The 22915-nt window shown below is 37.5% G+C and overlaps 1 protein-coding gene across 4 annotated transcripts in view; it reads right to left on the bottom strand.

The window, feature by feature from the left end:
• Positions 1-22915, bottom strand: part of SUCLG2 (succinate-CoA ligase GDP-forming subunit beta) — a 243497-nt gene that overhangs the window by 17715 nt on the left and 202867 nt on the right. For all 4 annotated transcript variants that reach the window (XM_074344498.1, XM_074344499.1, XM_074344501.1 and 1 more), the window contains one exon: positions 2318-2438. In XM_074344498.1, coding sequence (XP_074200599.1) covers positions 2318-2438 — 121 coding nt within the window. The remainder of the gene's footprint in view (positions 1-2317; positions 2439-22915) is intronic.

Below are 22915 nucleotides of genomic sequence, written 5' to 3'. Positions count from 1 at the left end.
TATTTTTAGTGGGATAAATTACAATGCATCCACATTTTTAAGAACTTTTAATTCAATCATATGTTTGATTGTCCACATTAAGCTTTGCCAGCAGGAGACCCTGATATTTCACTTTTCTTTTGTGATCATGACTTCTGTTAAACCCATAAAGTGAAGATCTAAGGGTGTGAGGTGGAGTCTCAGGGAGGTAGAGAGGAAGGAGACTGGCAGAGAGAAGGAAGAGACACAAAGAAAGAAGCAAACAGAGGAAAACACGCTCCAGCTGTTCCAGAGGCTTGACTTCAAAGGAAGATGGGGCTCTGTAATAGGTCAAATATGGCTGAACTTTGAGGAGAAAAGGTCTCTAGGGAATTACAGTACCAGGGTGGTAATGGGGGAAATTAAGCTGTCCCCAAAACGAAACTGCAGAAGTCTACCCAATGAGCTGCTTGCTTGCTGTAATCTGAACTCGTTGACCATGTGGACAGGATTTTTGTGTAATTCTCATAATAAAGTGTCTGTTTTCACTTCTCTACTACCATGGTTTTCAAAGTGTGGTTTACAGAACCCTGGGGGAGGTCCCTGATATAAAAACTATTTTAAAGTAGTAGTAGTAGTAGTAGTAGTAGTAGTAGTAGTAGTAATGATAATGATGATGATGATGATGATGATGATGATGATAATAATAATAATAATAATAATAATAATAATAATAATAATAATAATACTCTGTTGACATCTGTCCTGATGAAGCAAAAGTAATGGTGGGTAAAACTGCATGGAATTAAGCAGCACCAAAGTATACTGGTTCATTTTATTTTTCACCACCTCATACTCACAAGGAAAAGTTGCCACTTTCAAGTAAGAATGTCCTTAATGAACAGTAAAGAAAAAAATTTAATTCTATTAAATTTCAACCCTTCAGTACACATCTTTTTAATACTCTGTGTGATCAAATGAGAAGTGTACTGAAAGCACTCTGCTGCACACTGAACTACGATGGCTGTTCTGAGGAAAAGCATGTATGTGATTTCTGAGCAGCAAGCTAAACCACTTACTTTTCCATGGAACACTGTCTTTTCTTGGAATAATAAAGAACATACTATGGTTGTTCAGATTTAGTTATTTGGCAGACATTTTCTCAAAAATGAGTGAAGTCTGTCACTTCAAGGAAAACAACTGACTGTTTTGTGGATGATGAGAAAATTTGTACTTTCAAGCAAAGATTAGCATTCCAGAAAACTTTCATCTACCACCTTGACAGCTTCCCAACAGTGAGAAGCTTTTCTGATAATGTTGTGATATTAGAAGATGTCAATTTTTTGATATTGTATATTGAAATGTGTTAACCTTCGGAAGACCTGCATAATCCAAAATTTTCCATATGATCAATGCATGATGTTATAAATCATGTATGTGCAAAATCCATTTAATGTGTGAAGCAGGCCAATGGATTTTAATACAATGGAGTACAAATTGAGATTCTATATTAAAACTAATCTTTGATAAAGAAACTATTACTTTTTAGGTTTTAGTGTAGTATCAAAGAATAATATTCAAAATTATATGAAATGATTATTAAAAACTGCTCCTTATTCCAGATACATAGCTCTATGAGGCCGGATTTTCTTCATATACTTCAACCAAAACAACATATTGCAACAGATCTGATGCAGAAGCAAATATTAAGCTAGATATGGAAGGGATCTGCAAAACCATAAAACAATGTTGCTATTCTTACCACAATCTAGAAAAGACAGAGTTATACTTCATAACATATATAGTATATATATTTACATATAAAATATATAATATAAAAATTAAAATTTTATTACAAAAATGAGTATTTAAAAAGTTCCAAGTATTTATTCCTATTTCCAAATTAATTTATTAAATAAATTAAATAAATTAATAAATACTGACATATATAACCCAAAATAAAAAAGAGCTCTCTGGTGTTTTCAATTTTAGTAAGTAAGGGAGTCCTCAGACCAAAAAGGTTGAGACCCACTGCTCTCTCTTGATGAGTACTTCTTGGAGCAGCATTTCTCAGAGTGTTCTTCCCAGAATACTAATCTCATGAGATGAGTCATGATAAAAGGTCTCCACTCCGGAGTGTGTTTGGAAAATTGTTTGGAGACTCACAACATATGCCATTCTTAGAGAGCTGCAATCCATAGCAGAAGCTCAGAGAGGTACTGCTGCACTGCATTTATCTCATCTTATGTAATCCAGAGTTTCCTTATGTTGTCTCGAGAAGTTTGTGAGAGCAGAGCAGGCTAGTCACCTGAACTTGAAGGAGGGGCCGCTGGCACTGTGGAAATCTACTGTAACTTACCTTCCAGCCGGACCACCAGGGGCACCTTGAGTTCCAGCTCCCGGCAGGCTTTTGTGATTCCATTGGCAATGATGGCACAGTTGACGATTCCACCAAAAATATTGACCAGGATGGCTTCAACCTAAAATCCAAAAGAGGAAGGTGCCCATAAAAGTGCTGCAGTCAAGATTCCTTCAAATAACTGGCTAAAGAACAGAGACAAAATAAGACTCCCCCTTTTTTAAAACACAAAACATAAAGTATAAAACAAAAGGCCCAGAAAATGCTAAGAAAGTTAAAATTTTGCACTGAAATAATAAATATCAATATATAACTCTACTACTCTGCTGTATTAACCCAGATTATCCTATCAATCACTTCTCTGAACTCAAAATGAAATCAATTACTACACATTTATTACATACTGTTTTCTGCTTTGTCTTATAGAGTTGTCTGGAACTCTTCTTTTTGGAGTAGTGTCATCTAAAATTTCATGTACTTATGTTTCTCTCCGTGGTTTATACTTGAATTTTCACTTGTCATGGTGCCTCATGTACTATTTAAAAACTGGTAACATTAATTATTTGTTGTTTTATATTAATAAGTAAAAATTCAAATTTTTCTACACCTCCTTAATACCTCATTGATATACTAGAGATATATTCTCAAAAGTCAGAGGTAGTTTAATTATCGTTGGTAACAACCTTTTTGATGAAAAAAGACCCCCAAATTAAAGAAATACAAGCTATTACCACAAGTAAGGATGTAAGAAAAGTCAAGCCACTGACTGGAAATTTTCAGAAATGGAATTTAAACCCATTCTGTTAACCAGTTTATACATATTCCAGATTCAAAGGCATGTGGGCCAAAAAAAAAAAATAAACTGTACTTGTCCTGATTTGATAAATAGGTATAAGAAAATCCTGTATAATTAACATGAAAAACGAGATAATGAAGAGAATTCATTATCTAGATTAATTGATAACACCCACAGATAATGGCTATTCATCAAGCTAGAGGCATCAAAATTCCAACAATGGAGTCACAATTAAATTATGCTACACTAATTGCAAAGCGTATATGTGTGTGCTGCATGCCATTTTTAAATCCCATTATTTCAGTATGCTAAATTAACTACACAAAAACATATGAGGAAAGAAGACCTTACATTTGTTTAGTACTTAACTGCTTTAAAAAGTGCCAGTACATGAACCCTCATTTTTTATTTTGACCCTTGCAATACGGTACAGTAAGTGCAGTGATGGTTAGCCTCTATAGTGGATAAAACCATTCAGAGAACTTACATTATGTGTACTAGTGCTACAAAGCTAACAGGGAGCAGTGGTGAAGCTCAACGTCAGCCTCTAGACTGCTTACTGATTCTTCCTTCATGCCAGCTGCTAGAGCTGGAACCTTGGGCAAGGGACATATCCCATCATGAATACGGTTTCTCCACCTACAAAATGGGAATAAGAGTACCTAGTCTATAAGGTTGTTGAAAGGCCTAAATAAGATAACGCATGTGAAATGCTTATCACATGCCTGTATTTATGCACGCATTTACTTCAACAAGCAAGGACGGAAGTGGGCAAGTTACCTAGACAGCAAGTACAAGTAGGAAAACTTTTCAATAGATTGTAGTTATGTTAAATTTGAATATAATAGAAACACAGACTTACTGAAGTTCAATAAAAAGGTAACGTCTTAAGAATAAAATAAATGAGCAATATTTTTCAAACCAATTAGAGATTGGGGCTACTCCCAGAAAAGAAATCTCCCATTACCATTCACAGCAGGCCTACTGGTAAGCAGAAGCTTGCTTTCTAATGACAGCTATTAAATGCTGTTAGCACCGAGGCCGGGTACAGCAGCAGTTTCCAAATAGCTGTTGGATGGAAAGAAGCTTGCCAGAACAATGGAAGAAAAAAAATTGCTCAAGAGCAGTAATGACTCCACAGGGTCCAAGACAGAAGCTCGGGAACAGCTGAGGCTCACTTGGTTTTTCTAGAAGAACTAAGCTTTTCAGTAAAGCGTACACTGGCCCCTGTGCACCTCTGCCATGGTCCAATCTGTACATTCTTTAAGGACACATTCAGATGTCAATGGTGAAGCTTTTCTGTGTCATCAAATTAGGGTGAGTTACTCTGTTTAATCCACCTGAAACAGTGTGACTGGTCTACAGAGTAGTCACATCACACACATCAAATGTACAAGAATTCATCCACGCAGGCAGGAGGGAGGCACAAGAGGGAAGATGCCCATGGCCCTGTGAACCAGCGCTGCTCAGGAGATGTATGCCCTGGAGTGAGTGTCAAATATGAGTTGTGAATCTGGAGTTGTCTCTTTTGGTATCAGTTTCCATAAGTCTTTCATGTCAGTATCTCATTGTGTTTAATGAGCATCTGACAAATAAAAACAGATACTCTTCATACAACAACTTGTACCTAAAAGTAAGCCAACCACTTCAACTGGTACTGAATCCAAGGAAAGGTCCTCTTATCCAATGGTGGAGGAATACTCGGCTTTGTCAGACGTGCTGAGAAAGGGACTGTTGTTCTCCTGTGTAGTATATTCACCTGTCACACTGCATCTCCATCCCCAAGATGCAACACCCCGGGTGGGTCACCTTTGTGCTCCTCTACAAGAGGATTACGTAGTTTTTCTATCAGCAGCTAGCACAATCCATGACATAGCATAATCACCTAATAAATAATGGTTTCAAGAGTGAATGAATTAAATTAATTTCAATAGATACTTAATGGCCATCTCCCTTGTACCAAGCACAGGGTTAAGTACTTGGGATATGGAGATGTGTAAGATGTCATCACTGTCCTCAAGGAGTTCAAAGACTAGTTTGAGAATCAGACCAGTAAACTGGCAATTACAATCCTGGCTCCTTTGTCTCACAGGGCTAAGATCAGGCACTACCAGCAGTGCAGGCTGCTAGGGTGGGAGAGGCCTTTTGGAGGCGGTGATGTTCCAGGTGACAAAGAGGAAGAAAGACCAGGAACTCAGGTAAAAAGAGGACAGCCAGAATGAAGACAAGGCTGTCACCTAACTTGGTTCATTCAGGGACCACAGGCTGAATGGGGAAGTAACGTGAGAAAACGCAGATGAGGTAAAGAGTGGCAGGCGCCAGAGGACAGGGATGGCCACTTGGCTCTTTGGCTTATCCCTTCCTTTCCCAGAGCTGGGTGAAGTCAAGTCTTGGAAGTTTCCCTCAGGGGTAGAGGGGCAGTGATGGGAACGGGAGACAGAGACAGACAGGAGAGTGAGCGAATGAGCAAACACGAGATGAGAAATAGAAAGCAAGTTTGTGAGAGCATAAGAGACAGAGAGAAAGCAAGAAAGAGAAGCAGAGAGACAGAAAGCATGAGAGAATGTGAAGGAGAGAGAGGAAAGGAGAAAACGAGTGAGTGATACTGACCACGCAGTTAGGATTTTCACAAGAAGAGCAAGACACAGAAGGACACAGGCTGCCTAGCTCAGGGAAAAGGGATGGTTTAGGACATGTGGTGTACCACCAAGCACTTAGAGGAGATCACCACCGGGGTGGTGGGAAGACCCCACATCACCAGAGAAGATATCATTCTCTCCTCCTATAAAGTGATTTGCTGCAGTCATGCACTTTAATGGAAATCTGATTTAAAGTTTCACTCTGGGCCAATTTCTATAATTAACTACTACTTGTAATCTGCAATCTCAAACTGAGAATGAAATAAAGACAGTTTGAAAATGAAAGCCTTGTGACATCATTATGATTATTTAGCATTTATAAAGCGTGTCAAATTGTCAATGTGTGCCCCACGTGTTCATTTATTATGACAACCCCTAATTGCTGTTCCATGATAATACCAATAGAAACTTTTAATAGTTTTTTTCTTCCCCCTCTGGCAAAGGGAATGTTTTTTTAAAAAAAGTCAGTGCTAGGTCTATTTAAGAACCCAAGACTCTTTCAGAAGATTCTTAAATGCTTTCAGGAGCAAGACTTTCCAAATTCTCGGGTAAGGATTATAAGAGTTGCTATTTACTGTTTCACAAAAGTAAAGATCATCTCGTGAGGCAGTTATGGAACCAGATCCACTGCACATGTCCCTGGACCCCAGACAGCTACTCCCAAGGCGGGTCTGTGGCAGCTGTTGGCAGTTGTGCAGGTGGCTGGGCAATCCAAATGCAGGTTTTTCAAATGTTTGTGTGTGTTTGGCTTTGCAAAATACATTCTGGCTGCAGATTTCGGCCCACGCTAAAAGTAAAGAATGCACTTCAAAAGAAGAAAAGCAACAGCCTTTGGTATTTATCAAGCTCCTCTCAATCCTAAATAAACAAACAAAAATCACAACTAAAAACCCTTTTTGGGGAACGTAATCCTTTCGAGTATCTAATGAACCTGAGGGAATCTCAGTCAGATAAGTTCACACACACAACAATATTTCTGACAAAATTTTATGAAGTCCGATGACTAAGCTGCCTCTTTAGAATTTGGCCCTAAAGGCAGCTAATGGCACAGGGCAACATACAGCATGTGCAGTTGGCACAGAGTATGAGTTTCAGGGGAATTGTGAACCCTTTGCAACTATTTACAAAATTTTGTTTGAATGTGTACTTTCCCCAGAAAAGTGTTTGCTATTTTTAAAAATCAAGATATTAAATAATGATCACAAAGACAACAATAGCTAATGTTTACTAGGTATTTAGCAGGTGGTAGGCAGTATTCTAATTATTTTAGTTATATTAACACATTTAACACATAAGTAATATATGACGTGAGTATAATTATTATCTCCATCTTATAGATAAGAAAACTGAGGGTACTGAAGATCTGGAGAATCACTGGGGCTACAGCTTTACCTACTTCCAGAAGCCAGCAAATCTACTGATCCTGCAATATGTAATCTATTTAGTATTTTCTCATTCACTACCACAGCTGATTTCTGCCACAAACACGTGAGGTAGATATTACCTAACCCATTTCACAGATGAGAAAAGAGAGGCTCAGACAGGTTAAAAACAACTTGGACTAAATTATGTGGCCAGTACGCCATCAGGATCAAAACTTCAGTTCTTTTTCTTTAAAGGTACCCTGACTGCCTTTAATGAAATGCAAATATTGTCAGATTGCTGAATGAAAAGTAAGTCATTTAATCAAAATACATTCTTGAGGGCCTACCCTGTGCTAGATCTCTTAATCACTGAGTATATGTGGTCAGTAGCTAGGCAGGCAAGAAAAAAAGACAAAAAATTTTCCACATCTATATCTGAAATTGCAAACTGTGATACTGGTTATTAAGGGGAGGGAGACACTGGGCACTCTGAGATCATAGGACACGACCCATGTGACATTGCGTAGTCAGGGAGGGCTTCTTGTAGGTAGCGACATTTAGCCTAGGATATGAAGACAGTCAGGAAGAGGCTATACAGATTATAAGAGGAATGAAGAGTAATTACTTAAAGACAAGAGAATACCATGCGCAAAGGTCAAGGGGGCAGAAAAACTTGGTGCTTTTGAAAAAATGAATAGAACCTGAAGGAGTATAAGGAGGCTGAGGCCTGCAAACTGGATGGTGGGAAATGAGATAAACCACACACAGATTAGCAGGAATCTAATCACACAGAATCTTACAGAGCAGATGCCACAAGGACGGGTTTAAGAAGTCTTTGGTTTCAAGATACCTACGCAAACTTCAGGGAGGCTGGGAAGAGAACTATCATTTATTCAGCATCCACAGTGTACTCACATTAAGTTTATAAGAAAGGTGGTTTTACCACCTCTGTTTTATGGATAGATGATGGCTCTCAGAGTTTAGGGGTTCTTAGCTATTACGGAGTCATAGTTACAACCAAGGTCTGTTTCACTATACCACAAGCAGGGACATCTGGAACAGCTGGGCCACCTTAAGGGTATTACGGACATACACCAAGGGTTGGCAAACTTGTTCCGTTAAGCTCTAGTCAATACTTTAGGCTTTAGGGGCCAGACTCATATACTCAACTCTGCTGTTGCAGCATTAAAGCAGTCATAAACAATATGTAAATGAATAAGCAGAAATGTGTTCCAATAGAACTTTATTCACAAAAACAAGTGGGAGGCCAGATTTGGCCCATGGGCCATGGTGTGCCACCCCTCGACATAGACACAATTTGATTGATGGTCATCCTCAAATTCAGTGCAACCACTCCTCCTTTATATCATTTGATATTTCTTTGATAGTGGCTTTCTGGATTTTAAGTTCTCTTCCTTTGTTGGACCATTTGCTAGCTTTCACGGACAGTATTAGTGTACCTAAACTATAGTGGTGGCTGACTAAATGTGTCCATTCCAACTTTAATATCATTCCTTTGAAACAAACCTGTACCGTTAACAAGTTCATAAAATGACCTGAAAGCCTTTGCTTTATTCTTTTTCTCTCCTTGACATTGGCTGGAAGTGAAAAAACAGAAAGACTTCAGCAATGAGCCAGCCATTTTGCAATGATTACTGCAAATAGTTAAATACTATACTGCATTTAAAATACACTGTAGTATATACATTAAGCATAGTAAGTGCAGCTACTGGGTTTTGTCTCTTACTGTAATTCAACATGCTAATTTTGTCCCAATGCAATAGGCATTGTTGATGCAAATCAAGCAGGCATGTTTACATTAGGCAAGATAAAGACTTTTTTTTTAATCACAAGTTGTTTTAATTCTGAATGTTGTTGCTCTTGTTTAAGCATCTGTTTTTGTGGAACTGTTTTTCTCTTTTTCGTTGTTGTTTTTATTTTCCTGTTGAATTCTAATCATGTCTTCTAATCCATTGGCAGCCAACGAAGGGAAATAAATGCTGAAGGAAATTAGATGCAGCTTGGATAATTGATGTTTCCATGCCTGGCTTTAATAAAAACACTCTGCTAAATTAGAGGGGAGTCGAAATGGATTCATTCAATAAGGAAGGGATTCAGGTGAGGGATTCAATCTTGGGATTTGCTGTAATCTTACAAATAAAGCTGACAGATCAGTTCAGCTGGGACCAGATCTGCCTTTTGCTGAAATCTTAGTGAGCTTCTACAGCTTACTCTTCTAACTTAGGTTTGTTCTTGAAGTTTGAAATTATTTTTTTTTTATATACAAATTGAAGCCCTAGGATCCCTGGGTTAAAGCAAATGGTGTACAAATCTACAAATGATATGAAAACAACAGTGTTTCTTGACAAATGCCTTCCCACTCAGCCCTCTAAATTTCTTTCAAGGAAAAAAACAACTTTTAGTGAGTAAATAATCTAGCTTGAAAAAGTCTGAATTTAAATGAAATATCTTAAATATCAACCTTACTCCCAAACAACATTTTGGCATTTTTAATTAATCAAAATAAACCCAACCATTTTATTCCAATTTTGGAATATCTATCAGTTAATCTAAAACTGATAAATGACGTCTGATGGATGAACAATATTTGGTTGGGGAGCCGTTTCCATTAAGCTTGACCCCTGAGACAGCCAGGGTGAAACAAGGGAATTGTGTCTAATTCATCCTTGTTCTATTCAATTCTTCCTAAATTCTTCACCATATGTATATCCTGCACTCTTCTCCTCACTCGAGTAAGTAAAATGGTGCGGAGGATTAGCATTCATTGCATGTTACTTTTCCTAGGTGCTAGGAACCTTCCCTGGCAAGTAAACTGAGACTCAAGGAGCTTAAATAAGTTGCTCAAGGGTGAAAAGCTTTAAGCAAAGGAGTCAGGATTTGGACCAAGTCAGTCTTACTTCAAAGCCCACGGTCTTTCTATAACTTCCAACTGTCTCTCTATAATCAGTCACTTTCATGATTAATCAAGAGCCTCAGTTCTATTTTGGTCTTATTTCCAGGTTTCAAGGGCACAGATCTAAGTGCTATATTCTGGTGTCCAACTATTTCTTGCTTTCAAATCTCATTGGCTCAATTAAAATAGATCAGAGGTAAGATATCTTTTATAGTTTTGTGGACCAGTGATTTCGATTCTTCACAGTCCAAGATTTTCCCTGTTTACTGATAAAAGAGTTGTCCAGAGTTTGTGGTTAGCAATCCCTACATAAACAGGACTGCACAGAGGTGATGATGTTATAAGAGTGAATTCAAAGCCCAGGGTCTGTCCTGAACTGGGATAGATGTCCCTACAAGACCCCTCTCTGCAGACTGATAAGCCACTCTTTCCCCCTTCCTGATGCACTGAAATCTATCCCTTTGCCAATGCTATTATTTCTCTATTTATGATCAGGAAAATTCTAATGGAGAATTATGCCATTAGAGACATACTGTTGATAGTTATTAAATATCAGGTGATGGAATGGCCAGTGGGAGGTACACTGACTCTGTGTGAGCAGCTATTTGAAGAGCTGTATTGAAAAAGACCAGGGAGACATTTCCTGGTTCAATAGTAAGAGATCTGTGACCTATTAGCAATGCCTGCCATGGCCAAGGGGGAAAGAGTCAAAGCAAGTGTGTTATATGTTTGTCTCCCTAACTTTGGAGTTACCTAACACGTATGTTGATAATTAGTACTTAAAAGATTTAGTCTATCAACATTGTCTCTCCTCCAATACTTTTACAAAGAAAATATCAGACAATCAAAAAGTCCAATTCACATCCAGCATGATCACTAACAATCTATGTTAATTAACTATGCATGTTTAGGTATACTAAAATGAAAAAAAAATTAAATACGGATTTCCAGCACTGGATAGAACCAAGACAACTTTCATTATGAATACTGGTTTATTTTACCAGGTTAAAATACTACAAATACTGAATCATAAAAATTATAAAGCCATTACTTCCCCCCAAGACAAAAGCCTATCTCCTTAAATCAAAGCTTTCTAAAGTGTGTTCTATGAGGCATGAGGCTTATGTAATGCTTCAAGAAAAAAAATCATCGGTCTATTTGAATCCATACTATTTGTATGGATTCTAGCTTTCTAGAGCTTTAGCAGATGATTTGTGTTCTAATTTATAACACCCTATTATAGTCATTTTTTTGCAAAAGAGTCAAAGAGTTGAAAATTTGATCCCCAGGGAACCATCAAGAAAGCTGTTTAGGAGCTTGTTGGGAGTTAGGTGCCACAGGGATCAAGGGTCTTTCTCCCCAAAGACACTTATCATTGCACCATTTAGATCATATTTATAAGTATCTGTAAAACTAGAGGCCTTTATAACCAAGAGCAGCAACCATGAATGCCTCAGCCAGTCCAAGGGTGGGATTCAAATGCTTCCCCAGATGCCAGCAAACATGGTGGTAAAATCAGCTATTAACAAGATTTTAAGGAGAAGGAAAAATCTAAAGATGGAAATACTGGTTGGCATTATAAGCAGGCACAGGAAACAAGAAGTTAACAGGACTGAAGAACACAGAGATTCAAAGGAACAGCACAGGCATGTTTTTCTCTTTTACAGAGACACTTTACATATACTTTTGAGCTGAGAATCAGAACCATTGCCAGGATTACAAAAACCACTTGAACATTTAGAATGGCAAATGCAAGGTTCTTTTTGAGTGCCCTGTGTTTAAAATACCTTTTGCAAAAACTACTATGATGTGTAATTTGGCCACAGAGCCATATGAAGCTAAAAGAAACAAAACAGAGCAAGGGATTTTGGTCCTACTCTTTCACCAGAAACCTCAAAAGACTTAAGAAACATGAGAGAGAGAATTCTCACTTAAGAAATGAGCTATTATAATTGACTGGTAAGAAATATTTTGGTTACAAAACTGCCTCCCCAGCTTAACAGATAATTGCTTTCAAGGCAGGATACTCATTGCTCATAATGCAATATCTATATTTTATTTGTAATGGAAGCTACATTGCTACAGATTAAGAATATTTATTGGCACATTCTTTCTGAGCAGTAGTTCGTCCAATCATCTCAGACTTATGTCATCTTGATGAATGTGAATACGTGTACTCCATCATCATTAGTTGCAGAGTTAATACAGAGAACACCCATAAAATTGGCAACTTGGTAAAGGACCCATTTATTAATCTATAAACAGTATATCTATCCATCTATTGTTGCAACATAATCTCCACAGGGAAAAAAATCCTTCTTTGGGTGATTTCTTTGCCTTTATTCATGACTGACATCAATTAAAGAAAAGAAATTAGCTACGCAGACAGAGCCAAAACTTAGGACCACACAGATTCACACTTCACACCAGAGATATGAAGATAAATTTAGTTAATAGCAAAACCCACTGTCTCTGTAAGTAACAAGTCTAATGTAAGATGAAGGTGGCGTATAATGATTCTATGATGCTTCATACATCTGTTCAAACCTATTTGATCATTTAGTTTCCTGGAAAAACAAAGGGTTGACAAAGATTCATATTAAAATTCCTACAAGAAAAATGTGACTGAGAGAAGTAAAAATATAAGCTTCCAGCTAAGATCTCAGTAAGTTACAAGCTATTTATTATATACTAAAATTGATATTAAAATTGTTTTAAGTAAAATAATTTTAAAAATACATACAAATGTTTCTTTTTATAACAGATCTACAGATCTCACCAATATATTTGTCAAAATCAGTTTACTGCCAATTTCTATGTAAAAACAAGCTTCCAATTTATTTCCTAAAATCCCACCCTTTATTCATCTCAGTAACATGACCTCCAACCCCAAATCTTACACCAAGAATCTTAAACTCCAAAACCATCACTGAAGATAATATTCTTTAGCACCAAAAATTTAAATTCTGGTAAATTAAGCAAAATAAACAGACAAAAAACTCCAAGGAAGTTACCCATTAAAACATCTGTAATTATAAAAACGAATATCCCATTTGATTCAGGGCTCTTCTGAAAAGTGTGGGCAGGACTGGTGCCTGGTAATATTTAAAATCAGGAAGAGAGGACTCTACAGAATTCATTCAACGTCTACTAGCAACATCAGATGTCACTGTCACCAAAAAAATCCTCAGCTGTAGAAAATATTTTAAAATTACTGGTATCACTGTCTGACCTTGCTATAATCTGTTGTGTGGAAGTCTGATCTATTTATTTAGCTGTTCAGCAAATGTCAGAATACCATGTCTGAAGTAAATTAAAAACTACAATGGCAAAGCACTCCTCACAGCCTGCTAGGAATGAAATTTAACCAAAATCTTTGCACCTCAGTGTCTAAATTACTGATTGGCCATATGCTCTACCACCCAAAGTTAACCTTTTGCAGACCTCAGTTGAGTTCTCAAGTTGTTAGACTCCCTTTACAACAGGATTCCAGAACATTCTATTCCCTGAGGCACATACTTGACAATCAAAGGGATGTCATCTGAGACCTATCTGTGCTGTAGGGTTGTGTCTCTCTCCAGGTTCACTCCCACCTTGCTCCTCTGGGTCCTGAAGGGTGACTCAAGGGGCTATATCAATGGGCTCCTTTCCTGTCTGGAAACTGGGAAGCCGTGGCAGGAGGAGAAAGAAGTCAGAGTGTTTCTATTCCTCCAGGTCCCTCTTGACTGGAGCCCCTCCATAAAAGGTCTCTGATCATCTCAAAGAAGTCCTCATTACAGACTTGCCCAAGGTTCTTCTATGTTCTCGTATGGTTTATGTACACCCTACTCACACTCTCATTATCAATCTCTTTGTAAATAAACTGTCCTCCATATACTGAGTTAAGTGAGCCATAATTTCCTAGCAAGACTAATAACAACATTCCATTTTGACCAGCTTGAATTTGAGGAACTCCATTCTTTAGAAACTTCTAGAACTGGAAGCTTAATTTTTGTTTAGCTTTCCTCTCTCTACAATACAGTCATGGACACAAATTAAACAATAAAATATATGGGGAAAAGTCTGAACACTCAAGTTTAAGCCATTTAATGTATATTTTCAAACACTTCTTTCTCTTGTTCTGAGAGATGTCTAAAACCCAAAAATCTGAAATTATTGCTCATTAACTCTCTAGATCTACACTCAAGGTAAAGGCAGGAAAAGGAAAACAAGCCCAAAAGCTTTATTATCATGGGTTCTGTCCATTGTAAATAACAAATGATAGCTTGTCAGATGAAAACGAGCTTCTCAGCACTGAAATGGCTTCATTTGGTTTATTAACTGCAAACGAAAATGAAGGAAGGCCCACCTAGAAGGAGATTTGCAATCCTTATTTTTGGCATAATGAAAGATAGGCTCAATAAGTCCAAGACCCCGTGTGGCCTCCTAGCCTGTCTAAAAAAGGAACACACGTAATAGGAAGACAAACCTGAAAAGATGGCTAGTAAGTAAAAATGCAGGTCTGCAGCCTTGGACCGACAATGATGTTTAACTTCCATGAAATTCCAATGACCTAGTTGCAAGTAGTGCAACATTTATCACAAAAGTCACATTACTCTGTTTTATCAAGTAAATAAACTGTGTCATCGAGCTGTTAATAGTCAATAATAAGATACACCCCAAGGGAGTATGTGTAGGATGGCTTTACATACGAGAAAAAATGCAGGGAAGGAAACAGAAGCTCTCAAATCACGTAAGATCCACGTAACTTTTCCAGAAGTGAGCAGCACAAGGTAAGGACAGACATGCACACATACTACCTGAATCTACACAATTTGCTTTATCTAATATGTTAGAGCTTCCTTTTCTCTACCTATACCTGTAACTGCTCTTTATTCTCTGAAACATCTGGACAAAAATTCCTTTGTTTGCAGAAGCCCATGTCACCCATCTCACACAGTTCCTCCGTATGACTTACTTTCTTGAATGTGTATTTTCCTATATGCTAGACAGATCCAAAGGGTAGTCTTAGATCTATTTAATGACTGTTCATGTCATACCAAAGTGAAGTTCTTTGGACTTTCAGACATTTTTACAAATGCCTTGAAGTACCTCTTTTTAAATTTCTATTTATTTTTAAGATTACCCTGAAAATCACGTCTAACTTTTCAGTCCAGAAATCCTGGGATAGTTTTCTGAGTTGCTCAAGACTAGCTAAGGCCGTCTCCCATTTCTCACGTGGCCCCAACTAAGCTGACACTTCCCATAATGTCCATTCCTGTTGCACACTGTGATCTGTAGTTTCCTTTCATACCATGTCATCTAGCTCCATTCCAAAGTCCTTCTCAGCTAGCTGGAAGGACTGTAATTTCTGCCCAGTGTGAAAACAGGAATTCCAGACCAGTTTTATGCTGTAGTTCCAAATGGCTGTCTTGATAGATGCATAAGGTACATAAAGTTTAATCAATTTCATGACAAAATCTACTTCAAACCCTGACAATTCTGATTGTACTGCTTAATATAGATTCTTAAAAATTATTAAAATATATGGTACAGTGTTACAATAAGTGAGTTAAGGGAAAAGCAGTATGAAACATAATTGTGACAGGTACCCACTAGAGGCCAGTGTAATTCAGCATGGAGAAGGAATTTATAATCAATCCCTGCAGAAAAACTAACATTATTTCTTCCACTTAAGAAGAGCTCTCGTGAATTGGAGGAAAAAAATGATGAAGAAAGCTTTTTTGATTCTCCAAAGAGGAAGTTTCAAAGGATAAGAAAGATGAGTTAAGAAAAGATGAGTCATGAAAAACTGGGGCAAAGAGAATTCTTGTCTCCAGAACAACAACAAAAAAATAGTACTACCATATAACGTTTAACACTTCACCAATGTAAGCATAAAATTTTAACCTACTTGTTTTAATTGTAAGCTCTTTCATAAATGCTTCATTTGGCACTGATACTAGAAATAATTAAAGATCTAGAATACCTAGAAAGTGCCATGGAAATCTCATTTTCAGGGCAATCATCATTGCTAGCTGCTCAGACAATGCCAAGGGTTTTCAACAAGGGTGGAAAAACTGTACATTTGCAGTTTTCTTAAACAATTTTAATCAGAAGAAGTATCTAGTGGTTCCTTCTCAAACACGGAATAATTCACATAAACTCAGCTAGCATTCCATTCATATTGTATTATACATTTCTTAATAATGGTGCTACATGATAATTACAACACTTTTTAACAAAGAACTGAACCAGCTTCTCAAAACTAAAAATAGAAGCAGAAATGAGAATCTGATTCTTGAGTAAAGCTTAGACAAGATAATAGTAGGATCCTGTGTAGGAGATTAAACTTTATAAGAGTGAAGGTGGAACAATTTAACAAATAACCCAGAGATGTGTACTCTTTCCCCTCTCCTTCAGCAGGGAAAGGCACCTTATGTAACGTGGACATGCCGAGGAAATTAATGAACCATAAAATCTTAGAAGCAGACAAGACCTAAGAGGTCACCCAGCCACAGCTTGAACCTTTTCAAAGATAGGAAGCTTACTCTTTTGCAAGGTGGCCCATTCCACTGTCATGGCTGTAATGGTTTGAAAATTATTTTTTAATCCTCATACTGGGAGAACTTAACCAACACACAACAAACTGCTGTCCTGGTTCCTGCTCAAAAAGAGGAGGTACGATATGAAGATAAATATCATAAGATCCTGATTTTCAGGTGCTATCAAATTCCACCCATGTGGTTCTGATTCTGACATCTGACCTATATATACTGGCTCTATCTGTTACAAACTATGTGAATGAGTTAGCTTCTTTGGACGTCAGTTTCTTCTATAAAATGCGGACAGTAATAATATCTACCTTGCAGGGCTGGTGCCAAGATTAAATGAGATAATTCAAGTAAAACACAAAGCCCAGTAATCGGCAAGTGATAAGTACTCAGTAACTGCCATTATTGCTAGGCAGTGTTTACTTGACAAATAAGTAATTTAATCTTTATCAAACTCCTATGAGGTATGATTTAGTACCACTGTATTTAGAGATAGGAGAACTGGGGCTCCGAATGGTAAAGTAACTTGCAACACTCAGCAGCTAATTAGTAGTCAGACAGGGTTTCAACAAAGGTGGTCTGACTACAAAAGCTTTAACTGCTACATAGGGATACTTCCATGAAAAATAAGGTGAATTCCTTATTCCACGTGACAGTGCTGACAAACACTGACAAGAGCTGTCTCTGTAACCAACTTTCTCTTCCTTTGACCTAAATACAATGAGTGCCAAAAAATAACCACAAGACTCCCTTCCTATCCAGAGTAGAGAAAGGAGTCCCGGAGTTGGAGATGGGGACAGACTTTGAAATTTGAAGCCCTCAAGCCTAGTCCCAGTAGGCTATCTCATCTGCCTTGCAGACTTTTCCTCTTGGAGCCTCCATCCTCCTGGGTAATGGCTACCTCTGTAGAGGCAGGATATCCTGTGCCTTCAATTTTCCCTCATAGGATAATGGCACAAATGGCCTGGACCTATTCTGGTGCTCAGGGATAACAAAGGGCAGTGAGAGACTGTTCCTGCTCCAAAGAGAGCTACCTAGTTGGGAATAACGGCACACAGATGAATGTTATGGGAAATGTGTTCAAGTGATAATAGCCCTCCTGATTTTGCATCTTTTTAAATAGTTATGTGCCCTCTACACACATTAAGAAAATTCTGCACAGCAAAGCCAGAGACAGGATACCATGGCATGCCACTCAACCTTCCAGGGTGCTTGCTCCCTGACACTGCAAAAGCATAATTTAGTCAGCTAGACTTCAGAATTGTGCACTCCCTATGGGTCACGCACTGTGCTAGGCCCAAGAGGCTGTTAACCTCAGCACTACCATGAAAGTAAGCTTTCATTCTACTCAAGCCAGTTATTGATTTTCTATTTAAAGCCTGTTTAGGAAAACAAATTAAAGTAGCTCCAAATCATGTCATTAATTTTACAGAAATAACTCATCACACCCTTACTTAGAACACCAGGTCAATGGTTATCTCGGTCTCTCCTGATAAAGATGTTCTACTCCTCTCAACTGACCTTTGAGAGGATACACTTCTGACTTATTAGGAATAAGCATAAGAACTTGGTCTCCAAATTGCATGTGAGCGACACCATCCAACTGTCTGTTGCTGGCTCCAAGAAGTGTGGCTGACCTCACGAATTATAATTTTAATAAAAATTATGGTCCTTTAAGCCAGGAGGGTCTTCTTCCAGATATGCTTTAATATATATAGCTCATAAATCCAGAGGAAACAAATGATTTGAACTCAGATCTTAGTGATTCCTTTCTTAAAGTCTGATATGGGGAGTATTTTTTCCCAGAAGTTAATGAGAAGAGAAATTATGTTGAGTTGATCTCCGATTTATGATAGTATAATTTACAATTTCCTGTTCCTTGTCAAAAACAAGCCCTCACCAAATAAGTGCCGAACTAATTTACAACAATTTAAAAACTGTTATTGATACAATTCATAGAATAGAAGATCAGCAGCAGGAAAAAATAGAGTAACTGAGGAGGTGGAAAAAATTAGAAGGCAAAGATGTATCATCAGATCAGATAATTCAAAAGCTGCTGAATTGTGCAATCATTTCACAGAGGCATATATAACTTTAAGATGTTTAATAAAAGGTGGAGGGAGACATTAAAGACATTGAGAAGGCAGGGATGGTTTGAGTGCTTTATAAAGTGAACCAATCAGCATGTATTAGGGGTCATGGGGAAGCTGGGCACTGATACAGGCAACAACCCCAATTAGTTTGATTTATCATTTATACCACTCTGAAACCAATTCATTTGTAAGGCATTAAATACCTGCTTGCCATCACAAATTCAGAAGAAAATTTGGGAAAAATGAAATTGGATTTAGTCTTAGGAGACTTACAGCCCAGTGTAAGGCCAGGCATTTAACATAACTGGGGCAGCTTACCTGCAAAGCATGCAGGGCAATGGACTGATCTTACTGAAATGTACTGACCTACAAATTGTTTGATATTTTCTTTTGTTAACAGTGCACTGTAGCATAAATGGCAGTAAGTAAGGAAGATTATAGTCTAGAACTAATAAATTAGACTGCCTATAGGTGAATTAAAGTTTTCTATCTGGCTTCAGGAGAGGTGATAGAAAGAATAAAAAAGAAAGTAGGAAGGATGTTATTAAGCATGAGTGCAGGACAGGGTAGGAAATAGTACAATATTTTCTTGCTATTGACTTAAAGAAATCTATGTACCATAAGGTAAAATTACTGATCTTTCTTTGTTAATTTCTTTTAACATTTTTTTCTTGAGTTACAGTCATTTTACAATGTTGTGTCAAATTCCAGTGTAGAGCACAATTTTTCAGTTATACATGAACATACGTATATTCATTGTAACATTTTTTTTTTGCTGTGAGTTACCGCAAGATTTTGTATGTATTTCCCTGTGCTATACAGTATAATCTTGTTTGTTTATCCATTCTACATTATGAAATCCCAGTCTGTCCCTTCCCACACCCCGCCCTCTTGGCAACCACAAGTTTGTATTCTATGTCTATGAGTCTGTTCTGTTTTGTATTTATGTTTTTTGGTGGGGGGGAGGGGATTCCACGTATGAGCGATCTCCTATGGTATTTTTCTTTCTCTTTCTGGCTTACCTCACTTAGAATGACATTCTCCAGGAGCATCCATGTTGCTGCAAATGGCGTTATGCTGTCGGTTTTTATGGCTGAGTAGTATTCCCTTGTATAAATATACCACCTCTTCTTTATCCAGTCATCCGCTGATGGACATTTAGGCTGTCTCCATGTCCTGGCTACTGTAAATAGTGCTGCTATGAACACTGGGGTGCAGGTGTCATCCTGAAGTAGGGTTCCTTCTGGGTATATGCCCAGCAGCGGGATTCCTGGGTCATACGGTAAGTCTATTCCTAGTCTTTGGAGGAATCTCCATACTGTTTTCCACAGTGGCTGCACCAAACTGCATTCCCACCAGCAGTGGAGGAGGGTTCCCTTTTCTCCACAGCCTCTCCAGCATTTGTCATTTGTGGATTTTTGAATGAAGGTCATTCTGACTGGCATGAGGTGATACCTCATTGTAGTTTTGATTTGCATTTCTCTGATAGTTAGTGATATTGAGCATTTTTTCATGTGCCTATTGATCATTTGTATGTCTTCCTTGGGGAATTGCTTGTTTAGGTCTTTTGCCCATTTTTGGATTGTGTTGTTTGGTTTTTTCTTATTAAGTCATATGAGCTGCTTATATATTCTGGAGATCAAGCTTTTGTCAGTTCCATTTGCAAAAATTTTCTCCCATTCCATAGGTTGTCTTTTTGTTTTACTTATGGTTCCCTTTGCTGTGCAGAAGCTTGTAAGTTTAATCAGGTTCCAATTGTTTATTCTTGCTTTTATTTCTATTGCTTGGGTAGACTGCCCTAGGAGAACATTTTTGAGATATATGTCAGATAATGTTTTGCCTATATTTTCTACTGGGAGGTTTATTGTATCTTGTCTTATGTTTAAGTCTTTGATCCATTTTGAGTTTATTTTTGTGTATGGTGTAAGGGAGTGTTCTAGCTTCATTGCTTTACATGCTGCTGTCCAGTTTTCCCAACACCATTTGCTGAAGAGACTGTCTTTATTCCACTATATATTCTTGCCTCCTTTGTCAAAGATTAGTTGACCAAAAGTTTGTGGGTTCATTTCTGGGCTCTCTATTCTGTTCCATTGGTCTATATGTCTGTTTTTGTACCAATACCATGCTGTCTTAATGACTGTAGCTCTATAGTATTGTCTGAAGTCTGGGAGAGTTATTCCTCCAGCCTCTATCTTTCTCTTCAGTAATGCTTTGGCAATTCTAGGTCTTTTGTGGTTCCATATGAATTTTATTATCATTTGTTCTAGTTCTGTGAAATATGTCCTAGGTAATTTGATAGGGTTTGCATGAAATCTGTAGATTGGCTTGGGCAGTGTAACCATTTTAACAATATTGATTCTTCCAATCCAGGAGCATGGATGAGATGTCTCCATTTTTTAAAGTCTTCTTTAATTTCCTTCATCGATGGTTTTAGTTTTCTGTGTATAATTCTTTCATCTCCTTGGTTAGATTTGATCCTAGGTATTTTATTACTTTGGGTGCTATTTTAAAGGGGACTGTTTCTTTACTTTCTTTTTCTGTTGATTCATCATTAGTGTAAAGAAATGCAACTGATTTTTGAATGTTAATCTTGTAACCTGCTACCTTGCTGAATCCTTCAATCAGCTCTAGTAGTTTTTGTGTGGACCTTTTAGGGTTTCCTATATATAGTAACATGTCATCGGCATATAGTGACACTTTTACCTCTTCTTTTCCAATTTGGATTCCTTTTATTTCTCCCTCTTGTCTGATTGTTGTGGCTAGGACTTCCAAGACTATGTTGAATAGGAGTGGTGATAGTGGGCATCCTTGTCTTGTCCCAGATTTTAGTGGGAAGCTTTTGAGTTTTTCACCGTTGAGTACTATGCTGGCTGTAGGTTTGTCATATATAGCTTTTATTATGTTGAGATATGTTCCCTCTATACCCACTTGGGTGAGAGTTTTTATCATAAATGGGTGTTGAATTTTATCAAATGCTTTTTCTGCATCTATTGAGATGATCATGTGGTTTTTGTCCTTTATTGATGTGATGTATTACATCGATTGATTTGCATATGTTGAAACACCCTTGTGTCCCTGGGATGAGCCCCACTTGATCATGATGTATAATCTTTTTTATGTGCTGTTGTTTTCTATTTGCTAATATTTTCGTGAGGATTTTTGTATCTATGTTCATCAGTGAAATTGGCCTATAATTTTCTTTTTTGGTAGTGTCTTTGCCTGGTTTTGGTATCAGGGTGATGGTGGCTTCACAGAATGAGTTTGGGAGTATTCCCTCCTTTTCAATCTTCTGGAAGAGTTTGAGAAGGACTGGCATGAGTTCTTCTTTGTATGTTTGGAATTTCCTGGTGAAGCGGTCTGGTCCTGGACTTTTATTTGTAGGGAGGTTTTTTATTGCTATTTCGATTTCATTTCTAGTGATCGGTTTGTTCAAGTGGTCAGTTTCTTCTTGGTTCAGTCTTGGTGGACTGTATGTTTCCAGAAACTTGTCCATCTCCTCTAGGTTATCCAGTTTGGTTCCATATAGTTTTTCATAATATTCTATATTTCTATTTTATTTGTTGTTACTTCTCCATTTTCCTTTCTTATTTTGCTTATTTGTGCTCTTTTTTCTTCTTTGTGAATTTGGCCAGAGGCTTGTTGATTTTATTTACTTTTTCAAAAAACCAGCTTTTGGTTTGATAGATATTTTTATTGTTTTTTTAATCTCCATTTTATTTATTTCCTCTCTGATCTTCTATTATTTCCTTCCTTCTGCTGCCTTTGGGGTTTTTTGCTCTTCTTTTTCTAATTCTGTTAATTTCTTCAATAAGGGGAACCCAAGGGTACTACCCAGTCTACTACTGTGCTACAACATGGCGTATAAACATACTGAGGAGTTTTTATATTTTAAAAAATCCTCCTCTAGGCAGCATGATACAGTAAAAATTAAACAAGCCAAGACATACACACACATACACATGCTTGTTGTGTTCCAACTAGAGATTAATAAGAAACATGGTTATCATTTTGTCCTATTCCATTGCAGTAACCCTAGTTTCACCTTAAGGCACATATGAGTTTTGTCAATAACCATATCTCAGGTAAACGTGTAACGTTAAGAATTAACTTTTTGTCAAGAGCATGAGTCTATGCTAGGTATATACTAAGCACACCATAGGTATTAGGTCCTTTATCCTCATAACAGGTTCAGGTGTTGACATGGGAGGGCATGGAGGTTAGTAACTTGCCCAAGATCCTACAGCTGCTTGATATCCAAG

This window comes from Camelus bactrianus, chromosome 17 (genome assembly GCF_048773025.1).
Source record: "Camelus bactrianus isolate YW-2024 breed Bactrian camel chromosome 17, ASM4877302v1, whole genome shotgun sequence".
In the NCBI taxonomy this organism is placed as follows: Eukaryota; Metazoa; Chordata; class Mammalia; order Artiodactyla; family Camelidae; genus Camelus; species Camelus bactrianus.
The sequence above is the reverse complement of the archived record's forward strand: the minus strand, read 5'-3'. Positions and strand labels throughout refer to the sequence as shown.